The 19,358-nt window shown below is 58.2% G+C and overlaps 1 protein-coding gene across 3 annotated transcripts; it reads left to right on the forward strand.

Moving 5' to 3' along the window:
* The first annotated feature begins 675 nt into the window (after positions 1 to 675).
* Positions 676 to 18,978, forward strand: PVR (PVR cell adhesion molecule). Of its 3 annotated transcripts, none has more exons than XM_030298804.1 (8): positions 676 to 843; positions 4,019 to 4,378; positions 6,546 to 6,848; positions 7,887 to 8,004; positions 14,161 to 14,309; positions 15,211 to 15,345; positions 17,636 to 17,673; positions 18,159 to 18,978. In XM_030298804.1, the coding sequence occupies exons 1-8, from the start codon at positions 783 to 785 to the stop codon at positions 18,228 to 18,230; spliced, it is 1,236 nt and encodes a 411-aa protein (XP_030154664.1). In that variant the 5' UTR covers positions 676 to 782; the 3' UTR covers positions 18,231 to 18,978. The 3 variants fall into 3 exon arrangements, with proteins under 3 accessions (XP_030154664.1, XP_030154666.1, XP_030154665.1); XM_030298806.1 differs by having other exon boundaries at positions 17,636 to 17,667; XM_030298805.1 differs by having other exon boundaries at positions 15,214 to 15,345.
* Positions 18,979 to 19,358: the final 380 nt, after the last annotated feature.

The following is a 19,358-nucleotide window of genomic DNA, read 5'->3' on the forward strand; positions in this document are numbered from 1 at the left end:
TGCATCAGGCTCTGTGCTGACAGCTCAGAGCCTGGAGCCTGTTTCATATTCTGTGTCTCCCTCTCTCTCTCTCTCTCTCTGTCCCTCCCACACTGGTGCTCCGTCTCTCCCTTTCTCTCAAAAATAAATAAACATTAAAAAAAAATTTTTTTAATGAAATAAGTCAGTCAGAGAAAGACAAACATCAACTTCACTTAGTTGGAATTTAAGAATCAGGACACAGGGAGGAGAGACGTACCAAAAAAAGACTCTTACAGAGAAGGAACTGGCAGCTGCCAGAGGGGAGGTAGGGAGGTGGCGGGGGGGGGGGGGGGTGTTGCGGGGGTGGAGGTGGAGGCAGTAGGTAAAGGGGATTAAAAAGTAAGCTTGTTATGATGATGAGCGCGGAGAAGTGTAGAGAATTGTTGAACCACTATACTGGACTCCCGAAATTAACACCACGCCGTGTGTTAATTACACTGGCATGAAAGAGAACAAAGCAACCGCTGATTCTCTGCCCGCAGCCCGGGGAGATGTCATTCCTCTCACCCGTACCCAGTCCTCCGGCAGTCCCCGCGCGCAGGCGCAGAGGAGCACCGACGCGCAGGGCAGCCCCGCCCCTCCCAGCCCCGCCCCTCCCAGCCCGGGCTGCACACCCGTGCGGAACTTCCACTCCACGCCCAGGCTCCGCGCGAGCGCCGGTGCGGTCCCGGGGATTCCTGGGTAGCAGTTCCAAGCGCGGGCGGTGGCCCAGCAAACCCGGGAGGAGGCTCGGCCCCAGCGGCGACCCGGAGGAACCCAGGATGGTGTGGCCGCCGCTGCTGCTGTCGCTGCTGTGCCTGCTCTGGGCGCCCACGAGAGCAGGTGAGTAACCGCGTTCGACCTGGCGGCCACTGCTTATTCCCCCACCCTCCCCCGTCCCCCTCTGCACCCGCGGGGTGCTCGGCCTCCCGGGTTCCCCGCCGCCCCGGGTCTGGAGGAACTTGGGTCCCGGGAAGGGCTCAGGCCAGACTTCGATACACCGATACACCACCGTAGGGCCGTCAGGCAATGGGAGAATCTCCTCCATGTCCAGCCATTCACCGTGGCCGGATGTGCTTCCCTGACTCCTGCGGCCCCCCGATCCGATCGGGGACAGAGAATCTTGATGGGGAACAGGAAGGCGGTGGCACATAACTCCCCCGAATCGCTTCTGACCCCTATTGTATGGCTCTGAGGGCATTAGTATTTTCATCCCCGCTGGACAGAGAGGGCAAGTGCATTCCTGAGGGTCAAGTCACTTGCCTAGGCTAGCCAGCAAGTGGCAGAGCCGGGGGCTGGCCTACCCTGCGGCTGGCCCTTCCAGGCTCGTGTCCAGTATGAAAGCATGCGTGCATTCATTCCCCACACGCGTTTATGGAGCGCTTACTGTGTGTCAGGCAGTGTTCCAAGCCCTGGGGATACAGCCTTGAAGTCAGACGGCCCTGAGCTCAGGAGCGTTTCCTAAGCTCTCTGTTTCCATAAAACGTGTTGAGGGTGGGGAGGGATTCTTACCTATCTCGTAAGACTGTGTCTTGGGAGGTTGCTGACCAGTGTTGCACTTGGTAAGAACAATAAGCATAATTCGTGTGAACAATATTAATACCGAATACAGACTTGGGAAGTGTGGGAATTGTTGAATCACGATACTGGGGAAGCCACAGTCCCTCATCTCGGCATTTCCCAAAAGGTGATTCCCAGAACCCAGGGCACTTCTCCCGAGGCTTGAGGAGTTCATGTAGAGCTACCAACCTAAACCGCTTAAGGAGATCCCCAGTATGGGTCCTACTGTGACCTCCAGTTACAGATGAGGAGACTGAGGCACAGAGAGAGGAAGTAACTTGCCCCAGGCACCAGCAAGAAGCAGCAGACCCATGGGGCACCTGAGTGGCTCAGTCGGTTAAGCGTCCAACTTTGGCTCAGGTCATGATCTCACGGTCCGTGAGTTCGAGCCCCGCCTCAGGCTCTGTGCTGACAGCTCGGAGCCTGGAGCCTGCTTCCGATTCTGTGTCTCCCTCTCTCTTGACCCTCCCCCACTCGTGCTCTCCATCTCTCTCTCTCACACACAAATAAACATTTAAAAAATTAAAAAAAAAAAAAAAACAAGTAACAGACCCAATGAGTGAACCAAAATTGGACAGGCCCCCCCCCCCCTCCACCAGGGCAGGAGAGACTGGTGCCTGGGAGCCTGGACGCAGGGTAGACCAGCCCCGGGGCTAGGCAAGTGGCTTGACCCTCAGGAACGCACTTGCCCTCTCTGTCCAGTGGGGATGAAAATACTAATCATGCACATCTCGTGGGGCATTAGGACGGGGTTGCAGGAGGCCACCTGTAAGGAAGCGGCTCATATGCCTGGCACAGAGTAGGCACCTGCGTGTGGTTAGTACACTCCACTCAGTGTGGAGGAGACCTGCCCTCTGGTGGAGGACAGCACCAGAGCGGGAGACTCACTTGCTCATTGGACCCCACATTAGCGCCCTGTGTTCCAGCTGTGCCCTCCTCCACGCTCCCAGCTCCCTGCGCCTCTGCGTGCTACCTCCCAGCTTCCTCTTCCTCACAACACAGTACTGTTCACCTTGATAGAGTCATTGGCAGGTGCTAATCCCTTTACATTAGATTTCATCACCTCATCTGCCCGGCAACCCTACGCTGCTATAATCACTCCCGTTTCACAGATGAGAAAACTGAGGCTCAGAGCAGTGAAACCACCCACACGTAGACCCACAGCTAATGAGTAGCAGTGCTGGGGTTCAAAGAACTTAACTCTTTCCCACCTTCTCCATTATCTGTATTAATAATAGTGCATAGGAAAAAAAAAAGAATGCGTAGGATTTTATTAAAATCAGTAAGAAACCAATTTGACAATAAATTTCATATTAAAAAATAATAAAACAAAATCAATAAGAGTCAGTACCTATATTGAGGGCTTACTGTGTGCTGGGGCCCTAGGCCGAAAGATTTTTAGTTTTTTTTTTTTTTAAGTATTTACTTTTGAGAGAGCAGAGTGAGAGAGAGCTCGGGGGGGCGGGGTGGAACGCAGAGAGACAGAGGGACAGAGGATCTGAAGCAGGGACCCCCCACTGACAGCAGCAAGCTGGATGCGGGGCTTGAAGCCGTGAACGCAGGAGATCATGACCTGAGCCAAAGTCTCACACTCAACCGTCAACCCCAACCGACTGAGCCTCCCAGGCGCCCCTAGGCTGAAAGACTTTCATACAGAGCCTTGTGGGTTAGAGGTCAGATCCCAGGGTTCAAAGCCCACTTCAGCCATTTACCCTCTCCGTGACCTGGAGGAAACGACTCTGCCTTGGTTTCCCCATCTATAAAGTGGGGCTGACAGCCGTGCTGGCCTCAAGGAACTGTTTAGGGACTCCATGCTGAGAGATACATGAAGCACTCGGAACAGCCCCTGGTGTGTGTAAGCAACCAGTGAGTGTTAACTGTTATTAGCCCCACGTTACAAATTAGGAAAAAGAATCAGAGGGTTTAAGTAACCTGCCTGAAGCCTCACAGCACAGACTGGAAGGGATCCAAAATCCTTGGATTATAATCGCCAGCCTTCTTGTGCCAGGATCCCCTACAAACCTTCTCCCAATCGGGGGTCCATGCCCAATAAAGGTAATAATAATACCGTATTTCATGGATTCTAAGACTCAAGAGTTTCTGCCCCTTTTCCCACCCCTCAGTGAGTCATGCTGTAAGTGACAGTGTCACCGCGGGACTGATGACACAGAGCTGACAGAAACCTTCTGGAACTAGTTATCGGTGATAGTTAATGCACGGCCTCGTGCCCTTTGAAATGGTTTCAATGTCAGGTTTAAGTTTTTAACTACAATTAAACACATCGATGATGCTGAGATCGGGGAAATACGGTAATAACAGCCCAGGGAAGTGGCCCGGACGGGTTGGAGACCCAGAGCGAGCGGCCTCCCGGATGCCCCTCGCGTGGAGCGTCCAGACCACAGGCGCCGGGTCTGACCCCCGTCTCCCCCCAACCCCCCCCCCCCGCGTTTCCCCGCAGGGACCGGGACGGTCGATGTGCAGGCGCCCGCGCAGGTGCGCGGCTTCCTGGGCGACACGGTGGAGCTGCGGTGCAAACTGCCGCCCCTGGAGCACAAAGTGCAGGTGACGCAGGCCACGTGGACGCGGCGGACGGCGGCGGGGGACGATCTCAACGTGGCGGTCTTCCACCCCACACAGGGCTCCAGCTTCCCCGAGCCCGGGCGGCTGGAGTTTGTGGCCGCCAGGCCGGGCGAGGAGCTGCGGGACGCGTCGCTGGCCCTGCGAGGGTTGCGCGCCGAGGACGAGGCCAATTACACCTGCCGGTTCGCCATGTTCCCCGACGGCAGCAAGAGCGCGCGCACCTGGCTCCGCGTGCTGGGTGAGCCGAGGAGCCGGGAGGGGAGGATGGGGGGCTACCTGATCTCAAAGGAATACAAACGAGTGATTTTTTTTAACTTTATTTATTTTGAAAGAGAGAGAGCACACGAGTGGGGGAGAGGCAGAGAGAGAGAGAGGGAGAGTGAGGATCTCAAGAAGGCTCCACGCTGTCAGCGCAGAGCCCGATGTCGGGCTCAAACCCACGAACCGTGAGACCATGAGCTGAGTGGAAACCAAGAGTCGGACACCTAACCGACTGAGCCAACCAGACGCCCCTGTTTAGTTTTGAGAGAGAGAGAGAGAGAGAGAGAGAGAGAGAGAGAGAGACAGAGCGTGAACAGGGGAGGGACAGAGAGAGAGGAAGACACAGAATCCGAAGCAGGTCCCAGGCTCTGAGCTGTCGAGCCTGATGCGGGGCTCGAACTCACCGACAGTGAATGGAAGTCAGATGCTTAACTGACCGAACCACCCAGGCGCCCACCAAAAAAGTGATCTTAATGCTGTGGTCATAGGCTTGGCATCAGAATATTTTCATTATCAAATTCTGAACTGAGCCCTCCGGTTCCTCCCGGATGGGGTACGCCCCTGATAGCAATCCCAAAGCCAAGAATTCCAAGAGGAAGGATGGTCTGTCCCTGCGCCCCAGACCGGCCGTGACTGCTTTAGAATGGACCGCAGACACCAAAGCCACTGTCGTGGGAAAACCTGAGAAAATGTCCTTTTTGGAAGCCTCCGGGAGGTGCTGGCCGTGAACCCGAGGAGGCCGTCCTGATAGGAGATGATCACAGGGACCATGTTGGTAGGGCTCACAATACCGAGCAGCAGATCAAGAAAAAATTAATCCACCTCCTAACTTCAGTATCCTTCAGGCTGTGGACCCCATTCTGCAGCATGTACTGTGTGTGATTCTTTATGTGAATCAGAAACAACCGGAAGCCCGGCCTTTTGTGCCTGCAATGGGTCCCTCCGGAACTCCCTGCCGGCAGAGATAGAAACTAGTTTTAATTTAAAGTAATATTTCCGTTAATAATTTACTCGTTGCAGATACCTAGCAGACCAGGTAACGGTTGTTTTGGAAATTTTATGTATTTTACATAAAATTCTCAGTATTTTACAAAAAAAAAAAAAAAAAAACCCAACCAGTGAGTCAAATTCAAGAGAAATCTCCAGTCCATAATAACATTACGGCAACAGGCAATAATGAGGAAGGAACCAAGTGAAACCCCAGGTTTGGGAATCACCAGAATGACGATAAAGAGATGGTCAAGGGGCGTCTGGGTGGCTCAGTCGGTTAAGAGTCCGGCTTCAGCTCAGGTCATGATCTCACGGTTCGTGGGTTCGAGCCCTGCGTCGGGCTCTGTGCTGACAGCTCAGAACCTGGAGCCTGCTTCGGATTCTGTGTCTCCCTCTCTCTCTCTGACCCTCCCCTGTTCATGCTCTGTCTCTCTCTGTCTCAAAAAAAAAAAATAAACGTTAAAAAAAATTTTTTTAATAAAAATAAATAAATAAATAAATAAATAAATAAATGTTTAAAAAATTATAAATAAATAAAGGAGAGAGAGAGAGATGGTCAAGATGGGTTTGGAGTCAGAACCGTGTGAAAGTCTAGCTCTGTCCATTACAACTGTATCACCTTGAGCCCATCACTTCCCTTCTCGACCTCCAGGACGCTACCAGCCCTCCTCTCCTCCATGAAACCCTCCTTCACTGCTACCCCAGACTGGGGCACTCCTTCTGGGCTCCCCCATCCCAGCCTGGCCCACTCTGGGTTGCCACTACGTGGGGAATTCTGTCTTCCCCCCTGGACTGTATACCCCATGAAGGCAGGGCTGGGGCTGTCCCAGTCATGCCTGGGTCCCCAACACTGCCCGTCATATTGCCAAGGTATTCACATCCCAATTATAATATTGTTTATCAAGCAGTGATTATGTGCCCACTACCATTTTAGGAGCCTTCCCTGCATAATCTCATTGCCTGTGAGCCTATCATTATCTCCCGTTGACAGGCAAGGAAACTGAGGCACAGACGTGCCCAAAGCCACCCAGTGGCTCGGGGACAGAGTTGGGATTTGAACCTGGCCCTCAGCTAGCTTCCCCCCTCTGCTGCTGAGATGTCTGTTGAACGACCGCGGGCGAGGACTGACTGGTCCCTTTTGCTTCCCTCCACAGCCCAGCCGGAGAACGCGGCTGAGACAGAGGAGGTCCCGCCCGGCCCGCTCAGCCTGGAGCCTGTGCCCGTGGCCCGCTGCGTCTCCCGTGGGGGCCGCCCGCCCGCCCGGATCTCCTGGTCATACCCGGACGGGAAGGCCAATGACAGCCTGGTGCCAGGACACCTGCCTGGCACGTTCGACGTCATCAGCCTCTTAACCTTAACACCCTCCAGCCAGGCAGATGGCCAGAACGTCACCTGCAAAGTGGAGCATGAGAGCTTCAAGGAGGCCGTCCTGCTGTCTGTGACTCTCGCCGTGCCTTGTGAGTGTACCCAAATGTGAGCAAAGGCAGGGACCGCCACATGAAGGCCTCTGTCTCTCCCGGCTCCCTTGAGCACAGTCTACACACGCCGCCTCCACCCGCTTCCCGAGCCGACTGTCTACACTGACCTTGCCTATTGCTACAGGGTTTCCCGCGTTGTCTACGCCAACCCCCTTGTCCGCTTTCTACACTGTTTCGCCATCATCTCTGCCGGACATGCGGGCTGCGGACCCGACTGCCCCCATTGTCTACACCCGTCACTTGGCCGCCAGCTCTGGGAAGCTGTCACTGTTTCCCGGGTTGTCTAGCCTGGCTCCTGTGACGTCTGTCTGCATTGACATTTTGACCTTACATTTTCTATGCTGGTTCTCCTGGGTACTCTCTCACACTGGCCCCCGATGGTGTCTACACTGGCTCATCTAAGGGGCTGTGTCCTCCCTTCACCGTCTATACTGAATACTCCCTCCAAGAAGTTGCCACACTGATTCCCTCGGGCACTGTCTACACGGGGCACCCTCAACATGGCCACTGGGTCCGAGGGAGGAGGGGATCGACACGGGCTCCGCCCCACACAAAAAAACACTGTCTCGCTGGCCTTCCCCCTGGGGACTTTGAAACGTCTTCCTGGTCCATCACATTTAGGATGGAAAAACAGCAGCTGAAGCAGGGTCATCCAGGATTCTTTCCAGCAGGACTTGTCAGAGCCTTGAATATGCTCCTGTGTGTTATGAGTGTCTAAGAGGCCTTTTCTCACAGGACACCCGAGGCACACAAGGACCCGGCTTGTCCGGGAAAATGAGTAGAGAGCAGCAGGTCCCGAAAAGCCTTCTCAGCACCCCGCTGGCTCCCATGCTGCCGAGGACTTCCGGCCTTTTATTCCCTGAGGGAATCCATTGCCCCAGATTCCTGACAGGCCTCTCTATCTTGAGCTGTGCCTGAAACCCACTGAGGCCTTTCCTCTTTATGACACGATCCCACATGTCCCTAGGCTGCTCTGAAGAGTCCCCGTCTCTGAGCCCGTGCGTCTGTTTCCCTCAGACCCCCCTGAGGTCTCCATTTCCGGCTATGATGACAACTGGTACCTCGGCCGCAGTGAGGCCACCCTGAACTGTGATGTCCGCAGCAAACCAGAGCCCACAGGCTACGACTGGAGCACGTGAGTCCTGGGTGGGGCTGGACCCGTGGGTCTGAGGGAGGAGGGGGCTGGGGGCTGGACCCCTGGGTCTGAGGGAGGAGGGGCTGGGGGTCTGGACTCCTGGGTGTGAGGGAGGAGGGGCTGGGGGCAGGACTCCTGGGTCTGAGGGAGGAGGGGCTGGGGGCAGGACTCCTGGGTCTGAGGGAGGAGGGGCTGGGGGCCTAGACTCCTGGGTGTGAGGGAGGAGGGGCTGGGGGTCTGGACTCCTGGGTCTGAGGGAGGAGGGGCTGGGGGTCTGGACTCCTGGGTCTGAGGGAGGAGGGGCTGGGGGCCTGGACTCCTGGGTCTGAGGGAGGAGGGGCTGGGGGCAGGACTCCTGGGCCTGAGGGAGGAGGGGGCTGGGGCCTGGATTCCTGGGTCTGAGGGAGGAGGGGGTGCAGGGCTGGAGTCTGGGTCTGAGGGAGGAGGGGCTGGGGGCAGGACTCCTGGGTCTGAGGGAGGAGGGGCTGGGGGTCTGGACTCCTGGGTCTGAGGGAGGAGGGGCTGGGGGCAGGACTCCTGGGTCTGAGGGAGGAGGGGCTGGGGGCCTAGACTCCTGGGTGTGAGGGAGGAGGGGCTGGGGGTCTGGACTCCTGGGTCTGAGGGAGCAGGGGCTGGGGGCCTAGACTCCTAGGTCTGAGGGAGGAGGGTCTGGGGATTGGATTCCTGGGTCTGAGGGACGAGGGGCTGGGGGCAGTACTCCTGGGTCTGAGGGAGGAGGGTCTGGGGGCTGGATTCCTGGGTCTGAGGGAGGAGGGGCTGGGGGTCTGGACTCCTGGGTCTGAGGGAGGAGGGGCTGGGGGCCTAGACTCCTAGGTCTGAGGGAGGAGGGGCTGGGGGCAGGACTCCTGGGTCTGAGGGAGGAGGGGCTCGGGGTCTGGACTCCTGGGTCTGAGGGAGGAGGGGCTGGGGGCCTGGACTCCTGGGTCTGAGGGAGGAGGGGCTGGGGGCAGGACTCCTGGGTCTGAGGGAGGAGGGGCTGGGGGCCTAGACTCCTGGGTGTGAGGGAGGAGGGGCTGGGGGTCTGGACTCCTGGGTCTGAGGGAGGAGGGGCTGGGGGCCTGGACTCCTGGGTCTGAGGGAGGAGGGGCTGGGGGCCTAGACACCTGGGTGTGAGGGAGGAGGGGCTGGGGGTCTGGACTCCTGGGTCTGAGGGAGGAGGGGCTGGGGGTCTGGACTCCTGGGTGTGAGGGAGGAGGGGCTGGGGGTCTGGACTCCTGGGTCTGAGGGAGGAGGGGCTGGGGGTCTGGACTCCTGGGTCTGAGGGAGGAGGGGCTGGGGGCCTGGACTCCTGGGTCCTGAGGGAGGAGGGGCTGGGGCAGGACTCCTGGGTCTGAGGGAGGAGGGGCTGGGGGCCTAGACTCCTGGGTGTGAGGGAGGAGGGGCTGGGGGTCTGGACTCCTGGGTCTGAGGGAGGAGGGGCTGGGGGCCTAGACTCCTGGGTGTGAGGGAGGAGGGGCTGGGGGTCTGGACTCCTGGGTCTGAGGGAGGAGGGGCTGGGGGTCTGGACTCCTGGGTCTGAGGGAGGAGGGGCTGGGGGCCTAGACTCCTAGGTCTGAGGGAGGAGGGGCTGGGGGCAGGACTCCTGGGTCTGAGGGAGCAGGGGCTGGGGGTCTGGACTCCTGGGTGTGAGGGAGGAGGGGCTGGGGGTCTGGACTCCTGGGTCTGAGGGAGCAGGGGCTGGGGGCCTAGACTCCTAGGTCTGAGGGAGGAGGGGCTGGGGCCTGGACTCCTGGGTCTGAGGGAGGAGGGGCTGGGGGCAGGACTCCTGGGTCTGAGGGAGGAGGGGCTGGGGGCTGGATTCCTGGGTCTGAGGGAGGAGGGGGCTGGGGGCTGGAGTCTGGGTCTGAGGGAGGAGGGGCTGGGGGCCTGGACTCCTGGGTCTGAGGGAGGAGGGGCTGGGGCCTGGACTCCTGGGTCTGAGGGAGGAGGGGCTGGGGGCAGGACTCCTGGGCCTGAGGGAGGAGGGGCTGGGGGCTGGACTCCTGGGTCTGAGGGAGGAGGGGCTGGGGGCCTAGACTCCTAGGTCTGAGGGAGGAGGGGCTGGGGGCAGGACTCCTGGGTCTTAGGGAGCAGGGGCTGGGGGTCTGGACTCCTGGGTGTGAGGGAGGAGGGGCTGGGGGTCTGGACTCCTGGGTCTGAGGGAGGAGGGGCTGGGGCTGGACTCCTGGGTCTGAGGGAGGAGGGGCTGGGGACCTGGACTCCTGGGTCTGAGGGAGGAGGGGCTGGGGGTCTGGACTCCTGGGTCTGAGGGAGGAGGGGCTGGGGGCCTGGACTCCTAGGTCTGAGGGAGGAGGGGCTGGGGGCAGGACTCCTGGGTCTGAGGGAGGAGGGGCTCGGGGTCTGGACTCTTGGGTCTGAGGGAGGAGGGGCTGGGGGCCTAGACTCCTAGGTCTGAGGGAGGAGGGGCTGGGGGCCTAGACTCCTGGGTCTGAGGGAGGAGGGGCTGGGGGCAGGACTCCTGGGCTTGAGGGAGGAGGGGCTGGGGGCCTGGACTCCTGGGTGTGAGGGAGGAGGGGCTGGGGGCCTGGACTCCTAGGTCTGAGGGAGGAGGGGCTGGGGGTCTGGACTCCTGGGTCTGAGGGAGCAGGGGCTGGGGGCCTAGACTCCTGGGTGTGAGGGAGGAGGGGCTGGGGACCTGGACTCCTGGGTCTGAGGGAGGAGGGGCTGGGGGCCTGGACTCCTGGGTCTGAGGGAGGAGGGGCTGGGGGTCTGGACTCCTGGGTCTGAGGGAGCAGGGGCTGGGGGTCTGGACTCCTGGGTGTGAGGGAGGAGAGGCTGGGGGTCTGGACTCCTGGGTGTGAGGGAGGAGGGGCTGGGGGCAGGACTCCTGGGTCTGAGGGAGGAGGGGCTGGGGGCAGGACTCCTGGGTCTGAGGGAGGAGGGGGCTGGAGGCCTGGACTCCTGGGTCTGAGGGAGGAGGGGCTGGGGGCAGGACTCCTGGGTCTGAGGGAGGAGGGGCTGGGGTCTGGACTCCTGGGTGTGAGGGAGGAGGGGCTGGGGGCAGGACTCCTGGGTTGAGGGAGGAGGGGCTGGGGACCTGGACTCCTGGGTCTGAGGGAGGAGGGGCTGGGGGCAGGACTCCTGGGTCTGAGGGAGGAGGGGCTGGGGGCAGGACTCCTGGGTCTGAGGGAGGAGGGGCTGGGGGCAGGACTCCTGGGTCTGAGGGAGGAGGGGCTGGGGGCAGGACTCCTGGGTCTGAGGGAGGAGGGGCTGGGGGCTGGATTCCTGGGTCTGAGGGAGGAGGGGGCTGGGGCCTGGATTCCTGGGTCTGAGGGAGGAGGGGGTGCAGGGCTGGAGTCTGGGTCTGAGGGAGGAGGGGCTGGGGGCAGGACTCCTGGGTCTGAGGGAGGAGAGGCTGGGGATTGGATTCCTGGGTCTGAGGGAGGAGGGTCTGGGGGCAGGACTCCTGGGTCTGAGGGAGGAGGGTCTGGGGATTGGATTCCTGGGTCTGAGGGAGGAGGGGCTGGGGGCAGGACTCCTGGGTCTGAGGGAGGAGGGTCTGGGGATTGGATTCCTAGGTCTGAGGGAGGAGGGGCTGGGGGCTGGATTCCTGGGTCTGAGGGAGGGAGGGGGTGCAGGGATGGAGGCTGGGTCTGAGGGAGGAGGGGCTGGGACCTGGACTCCAGGGTCTGAGGGGGCGGGGGGCTGGGGGGACTGGGTCCCTGGGTCTGAAAGGGGAGGGGCTGGGGCCTGAACCCCTGGGTCTGAGGGAGGAGGGGCTGGGGGCAGAACTCCTGAGTCTGAGGGAGGAGGGAAGCGCAAGAAAGTAAAAAGAGAAAAGTTGACTTTAGGCCCCAGTAAAATTTTCTGTCTGGTGTGCACAGCGTATGAGGGGGTTTAGTTCAGGTTCACCGTTACACCTGCTCTTTTCTGTTGTCTGCTGTGCACCGGTGGTCATGGACCCCGTGTGACACCCACACTCTGGGCCTAGGAAGCACTATTACCAGGGTTAAAGATAAGCTGGGGCCCGGGGCGCCTCAGTCGGTGAACCCTCCGACTTCCACTCAGGTCACGATCTCACGGGTCATGAGTTCGAGCCCCACGTCGGGGTCGGTGCTGACAGCTCAGAGCCTGGAGCCTGCTTCGGATTCTGTGTCCCCCTCTCTCTCTGCCCCTCCCCTGCTCGCACTCTGTCTCTCTCTCAAAAATAATAAACATTTTTTTAAAAATTAAAAAAGTTAAGTTGGGCCCCAATAGGCGCCGTCCTTTGCGGGGGGACCCACAGCCACAAGGGGACAGAAGTACCTCCAAACCGACCCTCTTAACCTCTGGGCTGTGCCACCTCCCCACCCCCACCCTGTCATGGGTCACCTCATATAATCTGCTCAAGTCAGTTCTGACGGAGCAGGTGCTGTACCCATTACAGAGCAATCAGATTTCTTCAAGTTCATGCCAAGGTCAGGGTTAAGAGTGAGGAAAGCAAAAGGCAGAGGGACCGATTGCCTTTCATAATTTGTATTGGGCTTTCGTGCTTGTTACAAAATGACTTACGACCATTATGGAAACGAGACGATCCAGTTATGAGCAAGAAGAAAATAGCACCCGTAGTCAAGTGGACACAGCCACCTCCAGAAATATCCACCGTTACCCTTTGTTATACATCCTTCCCACTTCTAACACTTCCAACCCATCCTTCTACACTTCTAAACAAAAATTGTGCTATGGGTACAGTTTTGAAACTTTCCCCTTATTGCATGAACGCCTTTCTGGGTCCCAGCCCATAGATCCACATCCCCATTCCCCCCAACGTTTCCTTAGGGGAAGTTTTAGACGTACACAAAAGATGTTAAGAATTTTCCAGCGAACGCTCAAAAACCCACCACGTGGATTCTCCCGCTGACATTCCGCTGGACCTGCTCTATCACGTTTCTGTCCATCGGTCCTCCCCTCCTTCCACCCACCAATCTTTTACCTTTCCTGCATTTCAAAGCATCCACGGTCCCCTTTGCTGTGCTGCTGGGGTTCCGTCCTAGATGCATGCCATCGCTGATTTAACCAGACCTGAACGTGGGCTCATTTCCCGTTTGCACCACGCAGATGCAGCGGTGGGACCGTCCCCGCCTGTCCGTGTCTGTGCAGAGCCACAGTCGAGTCCCTACCGCCAGTCAAAGGAGTCTCGGTCAAAGCTTTTCCAATGGTGTTGGCAGACGCCCTTACTGTCCTGCCTCAAACCACAAGCCGTGATTCAGGCTCATGAGCCCCATGGCCGGGTTTCCGTCCCGGCTCTGCAGAATGCCCAAAACTCCATGCTGGCGTCTTCTCCATCCATTAAACCAAAGCTTTTTGACTGTTTACAGTGTGCCAGATCCCATTGGCCAACATACCTTGGCAAGTAAGACAGGCCAAATCCCCTCCCCTCCTGGCACTTCCATTCTAGTGGGGAGGGAAAGGATAAACAGAATAACACTGTAAAGCGCGGTGTGTCAGATGAGGATAAGTGCTGTGAAAGAGGGAAAGCAGGGGAGGGAGGCGCTACAGTTGAAACAGGGTGGCCAGCGAAGGTGTCACTGAGGTGACATCGGAGCAGAGGCCTGAAGGAAGGGGACGATGAGCCGTGCTGGCATCCAGGGGATGAGCATTCCCGGCAGAGGGAACAGCATTCCTGGCAGAGGGAACAGCATATGCAAAGCCCCCGAGGTGGCGGCATAACTGGAGCCTTTGAAGATAAGGAGGCCACCGTGGATGCAGAGCCGAGGGGAGAGGAACAGACAGTGGGGTCAGTGGTATTGTAGCCAGCTCATGGGGTCTGTGGACGGGTAAGCACTTGGCGTTTACGCCGAGTGACGCAGCAGCCACAGGAGGGCTGTGAACAGTGGAGGGTGGTTCTAACGAGATGTCTTGGGCCACTGCAGCGGAGGCGGGGAGCCCTGTGAGAAGGTGGCCACAGCAGCCCAGAGCAGGGGGTCAGCCCCGGCGGGGGGCGGGGGGGGCCAGGGAGGGCGGCGGAGTGGTCAGAGTCTGGAGAGGTTTCGCAGGTGGGGCGGTCGGCACCTGCTGATAGGCTGGGTGTGGGCACGAGAGGAAGAGTCGGGGAACTTTCGGGGCTTCTGTCGGCTTCGCTCAGAAACGGGGGCGTGAGCTTCATACAGTCACGGCTCACACCTCCCGCTTCCTCACCCGTCCGTGTCTCCCCAGGACCAGGGGCCCCCTGCCACCCTCCGCTGAGGCCCAGGGCTCACACCTCCTGATCCGTACCGTGGACGAGTCAATCAACACGACTTTCATCTGCCACGTCACCAACGCCCTAGGGACTGGCCAGGCAGAAATGACCGTCCTGATCAGAGGTGAGGAGCCCCCCCCCACCCTGCCCTGGGTGGAGAGAACAGAGGGACAGAAGGAGGAGGTGACAGCAGGATCCCTTCTGAGGGAGAAGTGTGGATCGGTCCCCTGGCTAGGGAGTCTTCGGCCACAAGACCGCTCTCTGATTCCCATTCTACCCCTCATCCCCCTCCCGAAAGGACCAGTGGAGTCCTCTTTACTCTGGTAACTCACCATCTGTACCATTGCAACAATCATCGTCCAGCCTCCTGGCTACACCACTCTGCAAACCCAGGCCGGGGCGGTTGCATGAGGCTTGTCCCCAGGGACTGGGAAGGGCCTTCCCAAGCAAATTAGGCAGGGCTCTGTCAATTGCAGTTCATAGAAGCCCAACCCCGAATGGTCTAAGCAAGAAAAACGGGACTTGATTGAAAAATGCACCTTCAGGTATGGTCCGATCCACACGCTCCAGCTGTGTAACCCCAGAACTTTCCTTTACGTCTCTCTCGTCTCTGCTGGCTGTGTGTGCGCTCAGAGAGGCGAGAGGTCCCCCAGCAGCTATAGCCTCGCGTCTCCCCTAGTTCAGTAGCCCCAGGGGAGAGAATACGCCACTTTCGAAAGCTCCAGCCCAAGTCCCAGGGCTGCCGGTCATTGGCACAGCCAGGGTCCCAGCCCCCTCCCCTGCCCCGAGAATCAGTCACAACAGCCATGGGGAATGGAATGCTCTGATCGGCCTGGCCCGGGTCAAAGTCTCGGCCTAAGAACCACAGGGTGGGGTCAAGTCCTGCTGAACGGTATAGACCAAGGGAGGGGCAGTGGTAGCTTCCTAAAGGGTACCGAGTAACGTGGGGGGGGGGGGGCGGCGGGGAGACAGGTGAAGACCCCTGAAATCTGGGAACCCGACCCTGGCTCCTGCTTCTCTTCCAGCAGAACCTCACGAGGAAGAGCCACAACCAGGCCTGTCCATCACCATCATCGTGATCGTGGCGATCGTGGCGACCGTGGTGACCGTGTTCTTGGTGGCCCTGTTGCCGGTTTATTTCTGCGGGTTCAGACGCTCCCGTGAGTCCTTCCTCTGGCACATCCCCTGCCCGTCAGCCACGAGCGAATGTCACCACGGCTGCCGTGCTTGGGCACCTACTATGACTCGTGCTAAGCTCCGCACGTGGCCGCCTCCCGCTGAATCCTCAGTGCCTTGGGGTTCTGGCTCCTCCTTGGATCACTGATTCCGCGTACAAATGTCTAGGGAACAGGGCAGCCCCGAAGGATGCCTGATGCTCTCTAAAGGGCCCTATGCTGTTTCGTTTGGGTTTTTTTTTAATGTTTATTTCTTTTTGAGAGAGAGAGGGAACGAGGGAGGGGCAGAGAAGGGTACAGAGGATCCAAGGTGGGCTCCATGCGGAGAGCAGCGAGCCCGACGCGGGGCTCGAACTCACAAACCGTGAGATGGTGACCTGAGCGGAAGCCGGTTGCTCAACCGACTGAGCCACCCCGGCGCCCCCAAAGGGCCTGATGCTCTTAACTCCCAGGGCTTCACACAGGCTGTTCCCCTGCCTGGAGCGCCCTCGCCGTGGCCCCTTCTGGTGAAGTCCTTCGGCTTCGGGAGAAGAGCCTGCAGAGTGCCTCGTGCTGGGAGCCCCATTTTACAGATGAGGAAATGTTTGCTGGGAGAGCTGAAGTCTTCCAACAGCCACACAGCTGGAAAGTCGGGAGTAGAGAGCAGTTCTCCTAACTACGAAGGTTGTTCGCTCGACCACTAAACAAAACTGCCTCTCACATCCCAGCTGGAGGCGGCCTTTTCCCCCTCCTTCTCCCCCTCCTCCTCCCCCTCCTTCTCCTCCTCCTCCTCCTCCTCGCCCTCACCGATCTCCCAGAATGAGCCAAGCACCTGTGCTGGGCTCCCCCACCCCAGCCCTCGCCCACTTTGGGACACCACTGGGTGGGGACTTGTCGGTCTCTCCAGTGACCTGTGATGCCCGGGAGGGCAGAGCTAGAACTGTCATTCATGGTCACGGCTGCGTCCCCAGCACCACCTGCCGCTCACTCTACTGCTTTATTAATTGTGTCGGCGTGGGCAAACGACCTGCTCTCTTTGCCTCGGTTTCCTCATCTGTGAGACGGGACTAAGTGTACCTGCTCATACGGGTAACACACTTAGCACAGCACTTGGCACACGGTAAGCCACACGCTGGGTGTATATAAGCTATGATCATTATTGCGGTCATGCTATATCTCTGATTAACATAAGCTCCATGAGAGCAGAAACTTTTGTCTCTTTTGTTCACGGCTGTATCTCCAGAGCCTAGAATGCACCTGGCATAAAATAGACATTTCTTTTCTTTTAATATTTATTTATTTTTCAGAGAGAGACAGAGAGAGACAGAGCATGTGCACTCAAGTGGAGGAGGGGCAGAGAAAGAAAGAGAGAGAGAATCTCAAGCAGGCTCCTCACTGCAAACACAGAGCCCAATGCGGGCCTTGAACCCACGAACCGTGAGATTATGACCTGAAGAAAGGAAGGAAGGAAGGAAAGAAAGAAGGAAGGAAGGAAGGAAGGAAGGAAGGAAGGAAGGAAGGAAGGAAGGAAGGAGAAAGAAAGAAAGAGGAAAGAAAGAAAAGAAAAGAAAAAGAAAGAAAGAAAGAAAGAAAGAAAGAAAAGAAAGAAAGAAGAAAGAAAGAAAATCAAAATCAAGAGTCAGACACTCAGCCAACTGAGCCACCCAAACATCCCCAAAGTAGACATTTCTTATTTGCTGAATAAACCCGTTTGATGGTTGAGGAAACTTGAAGCACAGAGAGGTTCAGTTAATTACCCAAGGTCGCACAGCTCCTAAAGGACAGAGCTAGGATTTGGAACCTTCTATCAGGTTCCAGAACCCATGCTCAATAAATATTCATTTACGGGGCGCCTGGGTGGCTCAGTCGGTTAGGCATCCGACTTGGGCTCAGGTCATGATCTCACGGTCCGTGAGTTCGAGCCCCGCGTCGGGCTCTGTGCCGACAGCTCAGAGCCTGGAGCCTGCTTCGGATTCTGTGTCTTCCTCTCTCTCTGCCCCTCCCCTGCTCACGCTCTGCCTCGCTCGCTCTCAAAACTAAACATTAAAGAGAAAAAATAGTTTTAATAAAGAAATATTCGTTTATACTTAACAACGGAATGCATAACTGGGGGAGGCACAAACCCCCAGGTTTTACAAATGTATAAACCTCCGTGGGGAGTGGCCGCCGCGTGTCAAAGGCAGAGCTGGGACTGAGAACTGAGGGGGCACTGAGAACTGAGGGGGCACTGCCCCCTCGTCCCAGGCCTTCCGGCATTGTTGTCCGTTCCTGACAACCTCTCCTCCTCTTTCCCCAGGTCGGACCCCAAACAGCTCCTCTGCCAATGGCGAAAGTGTGGTGGTGGCACCGGGGAGGGTGTGGGGGTTCCGCGTGAACCGCAGCCCAGCCGCGCTGGCTTTCCCAAGGAGGGGACGGGTGTCTCCGGGCACCTGCAGCGCTTAACCAAAAGCCAGCATGATGTCAGGAGCCAGGCTTCCTCCAGAAGCCTCAAGCAGCGGTTCCCAACCTTTCCTGCCGGGCAGACTCCGCATGCACGCTCCCGGGCCCTCACCCCCTGAGCGTCCCCGTCTGGCGGGTCTGCGCTGGGGATCTGCATTCCCACGGGCGTCCCTTCCCTCCCCACTCATGACGGCACCTTCAGAAGGGCTGCCTCGGTCGCCTGTTGGCCTTTGGGCTAACACCAAGCGAGGAAGCACTTGGCCTTCAGGGGGAGGGGCGGGGACAGGCCCGCCGCTCTGTGCCAGGTGCGAGTTGGGCTTCAGCGGGAGGGTTTTGTTGGGAATGGCCCGGAGGCTAAAGTTTGACTGTCCGCTTTCCAGTGTATCTCCTACACAGCGGTGGACCTTAATGCCAGCTCTTCCCAGGACCCGCCCGCGGAGAACACCAGGTGACTGCGTAGGGACTGCTGGAGAGAGAGACTGGGGCTGGAGAGGATGTGGGCCACCCTGCCCAGTGGAGGGAGGCTCCCTCCAAAGAGACTGGCCACCTCCCTTGTGCCAGGCCGACCTCAAGAATGACCCGTGTGCCTCACCGTGCCGCAGCAGGTGCACGTTCGGCTGTTCCCCACGACCACTCTCTCAGTGGCTCAGGGATTCGCTGGAAGGACTCGCGGAACCCAAGAACGCGGTTACGCTCATGCTTCGGGTTATCACAGTGAGAGCATGAGACTCAGGTCAGCAGCGTGGATGCAGAGCCCCTGGGGGGCACCGGGCTGGACCGACAAGGCACCAGGTCCCAGTCGTCCCGCACGGGCAGCCCCGATTTCTCCCAGCCGTGACGTGTGATGGCACAACAGAGTCCCTCCATCCTTGCCGGACCTTGGGCTGCCCGAATTTGGGTTGCAGTATTTATTCCGGGGCTCCGTCGTGGTAGGGACGGCTGACCACCCACGGAGCTGACCGTCCTCTCCAGCACCTCTGTAGCTCAAAGCCCCACTGTGTTACTATTCTTAATTATTTATTATTATTTTTTTTTTTTAATTTACATCCAAGTAAGTTAACATAGAGTGTGATAATGATTTCAGGGATAGATTTTAGTGATTCGCCACTTGCACATAACGCCCGGCGCTCATCCCAACAGGTGTCCTCCTTAATGCCCCTCACCTCGTTAGCCCATCCCCCACCCGCCCCTCAACCCCCCCCCCCCCCCGCCACCACCATCAACCCTCAGTTTGTTCTCCGTATTACAGAGTCTCTGACGATTTGTCTCCCTCCCTGTTTTTAGGTCATTTTTGCTTCCCTTCCCGCTATGTTATTTTTCAAAGTTCATTTTGAGAGCCAGTGCAAGCGGGGGAGGGGCAGAGAGAGAAGTAGAGGGAGAGAATCCCACGCAGGCTCAGTGCTGTCAGCGCGGAGCCCGAGGCGGGGCTTGAACTCAAGAACCGTGAGATCGTGCCCTGAGTAGAAGTGGGACGCTTAATGGACCGTGCCACCCAGGCACCGCGTCTTAAGGCCCCACTGTAAATCACACTGTTAGCATAGACTGTTTGGTGCAGCCCACAACCCCAGGCAAACTAAGAG

The sequence above is a fragment of the Lynx canadensis genome, chromosome E2 (genome assembly GCF_007474595.2).
Source record: "Lynx canadensis isolate LIC74 chromosome E2, mLynCan4.pri.v2, whole genome shotgun sequence".
NCBI classification, from domain to species: domain Eukaryota; kingdom Metazoa; phylum Chordata; class Mammalia; order Carnivora; family Felidae; genus Lynx; species Lynx canadensis.